At 45.0% G+C, this 6,422-nt stretch overlaps 1 protein-coding gene across 2 annotated transcripts in view; it reads right to left on the bottom strand.

The window, feature by feature from the left end:
- Positions 1-76: 76 nt before the first annotated feature.
- SLC7A10 (solute carrier family 7 member 10) overlaps positions 77-6,422 on the bottom strand; it is an 80,391-nt gene continuing 74,045 nt past the window's right edge. For both annotated transcript variants that reach the window (XM_075326103.1, XM_075326104.1), the window contains 3 exons: positions 3,639-3,788; positions 1,694-1,871; positions 77-596 (listed from right to left, as the gene is read on the bottom strand). In XM_075326103.1, the coding sequence (XP_075182218.1) occupies positions 463-596; positions 1,694-1,871; positions 3,639-3,788 (462 nt within the window). In that variant the 3' untranslated portion in view covers positions 77-462. The remainder of the gene's footprint in view (positions 597-1,693; positions 1,872-3,638; positions 3,789-6,422) is intronic.

The following is a 6,422-nucleotide window of genomic DNA, read 5'->3' as shown; positions in this document are numbered from 1 at the left end:
TGCCAACATAAATCTCCCTCTACTTTTACAAACCTTGGGGTCCTGTGAAATACAGAGGTGCACACGGAACGCCGCAGGTGGTTGACAATTATGCTTTAATTGAGGAAATAAAAGTTCAATTTATACAAGATGGAAGGCCGAAAAAAAAGTTCTTGCAGTTAGAATATACAGTGGCTCATTTGACGGGAGGGGAACGGCGCTGTTGGGGGGTGTCTTGTGTTCGTTCCCCAGGCTGGGAATGGGTTAATCGACATAATATATCAAAAACGCATCCGGTTCTTTGCATTAGCCGCCAAGTCAAAGCCGTAAGTCTCTGCAATGTTGAGTTTCCTGGGATGCCTCGCCCTTCCTCGCGCCTTCCATGCCATATTTTTCTATATTGCTAGATTTTCAAGTACATTTTCTCCACATATTTGCTTGTAAACAAAAATGCAGGGAAGCTTGGACTTGGAAAGCAGCAGCTCATTGCGTTTTGAGGGACTTTTCGTTGTTGTCGGTCACCAGGGCATCGTTGCAGTGGACCAGGTCCTCTTCTGGAAGGTCTGGTTGAGGGTAGACAACGTAGCAAACTTTCTGTCCGCAGTATGTCATCTTTTCTGGAAGGAAAGTGTGAAAATTGGGTTATCATGGAGCAAAAACATGACGGACACAATATGGTGTGAATGTGATGGAGCTGCCTCTACAAATAAATCCGATCTGTCAATCCAGCTCTATTCCTCGCCCATCATCGCCTCATCTTGCATGACTAATGTCTGTGTCACGAGGTATGAAAAGACGGGACAGGGGCCCCTAGGCCGTCCCTCAGACTAGAATCCCTGCACTGTCCCTTATCTCAGAGGTAGGTTTGATGGTAACCAGGTCCGAGCCCCCAGCGTGATCCTAACTCCTGTTTGAGCCCTGATTTTATTCCCCATCTCCAACACCCTCGGCGCGGGCCGGAAAACACAAAAACAAAACCTCTCGGACAAGGGAGAATGGAAACTTGTGCACACAGTACTCAAAACACACCGCAGAGACAATATGTGTACTGGGAAACAACGAAAAAAGGGAGGAAGTAACGCAGAACAGGGAAATGCTCACACCATTCAGAAGCGCAACACAGATCGCCATAAACATGACCATCACCAAGACCAGGATCGCTGAAGCTATCATCAGCACCTACAGGAAGGAAGCCGTGCTTTAAATAGAGAGGAGACAGCTGCATGAGGCAATTAGCAACCTGAGCTCTTAGGTACTGAAGACCAGTGAACCTGAATCAGCCGACACACTGTTCTGGCTGAACAATACTGAAGCCTCAGGTTGCTTGTCAGACTTTGTGGTGTGAACAGAGTCTGACTATGCCATGCCAGCAGGTGTGTGCAAAGCCGAAAATCACATGACAGGCTCCCTTTCCTGAAGTTACACAGCATAGAGGCTGTCAGTCAAGCAGGAGGAGACAGGGAATAGAGCTGGAGTGACGGAGGCTTCAAATCTACCATAGCTCTTCAGCCTCATTTGCATATCTATTGAAATGCTGATTTCTCATGTAAAGGCATTGTTGGACTTGTCTTTGAATGAGCTACATGCACATATAAATAGTTTGGGGGTAAAATCTTGTTAACAGATTCCCTTTAAGGAATTCTCGTACTGTATTTCCATTAGTTTTTTTGCTAGTTTTTTGGGTTGCATTCTACAAAAGTGCACAATGACTTACCAATAAGTCTATCTACACACTTTGGTTTATTCTTCCAGTAAACTGCCAGGAAGAAGACTGGCACACCCGTTAAAATAATGATGAGTCCGACGCCACACACTATTGGTTCTGAATAAAAGCTGAATATCAGTAGGAATGCCCAGAAACACAGATAAGTGATGGGAATCAGCAGATTCACCTGAAATAAAACAGAAAATTATAAAATAATGGTAATTTTTTAATGTCTGTCCATATTTTTTTTTTTAACTAGACTTCACCTATAAAAATCTGCCGAATGAATGTGAATATTCATAAGGGTGCAGCAAAATAAGTACCGGTATATTACTTAATGCATGTTGACATATTAGCATACTGGTATGTTCAGAAGGAAAGTTTTAGGCTGCGTGCGCACAGTGCGTTTTTTTGGTGCAGCTTGAGGCCTTAATATCTTTATATCAGCAAAGTCAATGAAAATTCGGAAGTCCTGTGCGCACGTTACTTATTTTTTTCCTTGCAGATTTGGTGCAGAAAATAATCTGCGGCATGTCAATTGTTGGTGTGTTTTTTCCTGCATTTTTAACCCATCCACGCATTGACATAATAATAATAATTATTATTAATAATAAATAATAATAATACTACTAATAATAATAATATGAAATCCCTCCAATTAGAAATGCAGAATAGCTCTTTTGATTCGCTATGTCTCTTACCTCATGTGCAGGGCATTGCAGAACCTTAGGCATCCATGGTTACGACCACACATCTAGTCACAGTTAGTTACTAGTGGACATAATCATGGATAGCTAAGGTCCTGGAATGCCCTGCACATGAGGTAAGAGACAAAGCTAATCAGGAGACCTATAGTACATTTCTAATTGGAGGTATTTGCTAACATTATTATTATTACACCTGCCGTACTATATATTGGGATAGGATCTTGTAGATAGGAATAACCCTTTAAACTAAAAGGTACATTGTTGGGTCCATAGAGCATTATGGATACAATTGGCATATGTACAGGAAGCTTTTCTGGTACACTAATTCCACTTTCATTCAGATTTCCATTTTTTTTTTGCATATGAGATAAAAACGGACCATTTTGGGGCCTTGTTTACTTTTTCACCATGAGGATAGCATACGTTTTATATATGTACCCATTGACGATTTTTATCTATAACATGAATCTAAAAAGGTAACAGACACGTGAACACCTTATACACATTCTGGGCCCCTCTAACATGATGTCATGTGAGGCCTAGTAACGAGGCTTCATGTGATATCATGATGTGAAGCCTAGTAATGAGGCCTCATGTGATGTCATGATGTGAAGCCTAGTAACGAGGCCTCATGTGATGTCATGACGTGACGCCTAGTAACGAGGCCTCATGTGATGTCATGTGAGGCCTAGTAACAAGGCTTCATGTGATGTCATGATGTGAAGCCTAGTAATGAGGCCTCATGTGATATCATGTGAGGCCTAGTAACGAGGCTTCATGTGATGTCATGATGTGAAGCCTAGTAACGAGACTTCATGTGATGTCATGATGTGAAGCCTAGTAATGAGGCCTCATGTGATGTCATGATGTGAAGCCTAGTAACGAGGCCTCATGTGATGTCTTGACGTGAAGCCTAGTAATGAGGCCTCATGTCATGTGAGGCCTAGTAACGAGGCTTCATGTGATGTCATGATGTGAAGCCTAGTAACGAGGCGCCATGTGATGTCATGACGTGAAGCCCAGTAACAAGGCCTCATGTGATGTCATGACGTACATTAAGCCGTGACATCATCATGTATCGGGGCCTAGTAAAAGTTTCAGGATCGTCAACTCCAGAAGCGAAGACTGCCCTGATCCAATTGCCATGGAGGACAGAACTGGACCATCATGTCTAATATCTTTTCTTTCAAGGATATACAATAGTGATAGACGTGCGGACATGTCGCAACGCGCTGCCCAACTGTTACCTTAATCGGTCGGAACATTTTGGGTTTCTTGAAGCGAAGAACAATTAACCCCATAATTGTCACTCCGTAGCAGAGGTAGTTAATAAAAGACACGTAGTTTATCAGGGTGTACGTATCGCCAACCAGCATGATGATAATTGTCGCTCCGCACTAAGGAAAAAAACAACAACATGGCGTTATACGTCATATACATAGTATAATATGGAAAGTCGGGGAGTGTAAGAATAGGGACGTCTGTGACCCAAAAATGTTACTACAAGTTAGGTGATAATTTGGTGTAAATTATAGCCCATGTCCTATCTATGGAAAATACAGAAACAGAACACGTATGTGAAACATGGAGCTGATTTGTGCAATTTTATTAAAAGATAAATGTGGTGTATTGTGAAGTGACTCCGAGAACATGAAATCTCTGCATATATTATATATTTTTTACAATTCCTTAATATCCACATGACATAATTAGCATAAACTGTGTTTCCCTTGCTCCATAGTAACCATTAGTAGCATTAGCTGCCCATAGCAACCAATCAGAGTTAATTTCACATTTCCAATCTTGCAGTGGGAGAATGAAAGCAGTGCTGTGATTGGATGCTCTGGTGCACGCTGTGACTGGGGCAGAGGACAGGTGAGCGGCACAGGTGGAGGAGCGGCTCTCGTCAGCACACACAGTCCTGTCAGGAGCTCCAGTCACTGCAGAAGCAGCAAATCTATAAGACAGGTACGCCATTACTGGAGATAATAACGGATTCTAATCTACAAATGGCTGTGATAAGCGTCAGCTGCTGGAAAAGCCTCTGTCTGCAGATATTGTGCAGTGTTTTGTGTTACCTGAGGGGGCTTTGTGGCCATATTTACACATGGTGGGACACTGCGGCTGTAGGTAGATATGAGGGGACAATGCGGCTGTAGGTAGATATATGAGGGGACACTGCGGCTGTAGGTAGATATATGAGGGGACACTGCGGCTGTAGGTAGATATATGAGGGGACACTGCGGCTGTAGGTAGATATATGAGGGGACACTGCGGCTGTAGGTAGATATATGAGGGGACACTGCGGCTGTAGGTAGATATGAGGGGACAATGCGGCTGTAGGTAGATATATGAGGGGACACTGCGGCTGTAGGTAGATATATGAGGGGACACTGCGGCTGTAGGTAGATATGGTGGGACACTGCGGCTGTAGGTATATACTGTATATGAGGGGACACTGCGGCTGTAGGTATATACTGTATATGAGGGGACACTGCGGCTGTAGGTAGATATATGAGGGGACACTGCGGCTGTAGGTAGATATATGAGGGGACACTGCGGCTGTAGGTAGATATATGAGGGGACACTGCGGCTGTAGGTAGATATGAGGGGACACTGCGGCTGTAGGTAGATATATGAGGGGACACTGCGGCTGTAGGTAGATATATGAGGGGACACTGCGGCTGTAGGTAGATATGGTGGGACACTGCGGCTGTAGGTATATACTGTATATGAGGGGACACTGCGGCTGTAGGTATATACTGTATATGAGGGGACACTGCGGCTGTAGGTAGATATATGAGGGGACACTGCGGCTGTAGGTAGATATATGAGGGGACACTGCGGCTGTAGGTAGATATATGAGGGGACACTGCGGCTGTAGGTAGATATGAGGGGACACTGCGGCTGTAGGTAGATATGAGGGGACACTGCGGCTGTAGGTAGATATATGAGGGGACACTGCGGCTGTAGGTAGATATATGAGGGGACACTGCGGCTGTAGGTAGATATGGTGGGACACTGCGGCTGTAGGTATATACTGTATATGAGGGGACACTGCGGCTGTAGGTATATACTGTATATGAGGGGACACTGCGGCTGTAGGTATATACTGTATATGAGGGGACACTGCGGCTGTAGGTAGATATATGAGGGGACACTGCGGCTGTAGGTAGATATGGTGGGACACTGCGGCTGTAGGTATATACTGTATATGAGGGGACACTGCGGCTGTAGGTAGATATATGAGGGGACACTGCGGCTGTAGGTAGATATATGAGGGGACACTGCGGCTGTAGGTAGATATGGTGGGACACTGCGGCTGTAGGTATATACTGTATATGAGGGGACACTGCGGCTGTAGGTAGATATATGAGGGGACACTGCGGCTGTAGGTAGATATATGAGGGGACACTGCGGCTGTAGGTAGATATATGAGGGGACACTGCGGCTGTAGGTATATACTGTATATGAGGGGACACTGCGGCTGTAGGTATATACTGTATATGAGGGGACACTGCGGCTGTAGGTATATACTGTATATGAGGGGACACTGCGGCTGTAGGTATATACTGTATATGAGGGGACACTGCGGCTGTAGGTAGATATGGTGGGACACTGCGGCTGTAGGTATATACTGTATATGAGGGGACACTGCGGCTGTAGGTAGATATATGAGGGGACGCTGCGGCTGTAGGTAGATATGGTGGGACACTGCGGCTGTAGGTATATACTGTATATGAGGGGACACTGCGGCTGTAGGTATATACTGTATTTGAGGGGACACTGCGGTTGTAGGTAGATATGGGGGGGACACTGTGGCCATAGTTACATATGGGGGTCACTGTGCCCGTAAGTAGATATGGGGCGGACACTGTGGCTGTAGGTATATATGGGGGGACACTGTAGCTGTAGGTATATATATCGGAGATACTGTGGCCGTAATTACATATGGGGGTCACTGTGCCCGTAAGTAGATATGGGGGGGACACTGTGGCTGTAGGTATATATGGGGGGGGGACACTGTAGCT

This window comes from Anomaloglossus baeobatrachus, chromosome 10, assembly GCF_048569485.1.
Source record: "Anomaloglossus baeobatrachus isolate aAnoBae1 chromosome 10, aAnoBae1.hap1, whole genome shotgun sequence".
Lineage (NCBI taxonomy): Eukaryota > Metazoa > Chordata > Amphibia > Anura > Aromobatidae > Anomaloglossus > Anomaloglossus baeobatrachus.
The sequence above is the reverse complement of the archived record's forward strand: the minus strand, read 5'-3'. Positions and strand labels throughout refer to the sequence as shown.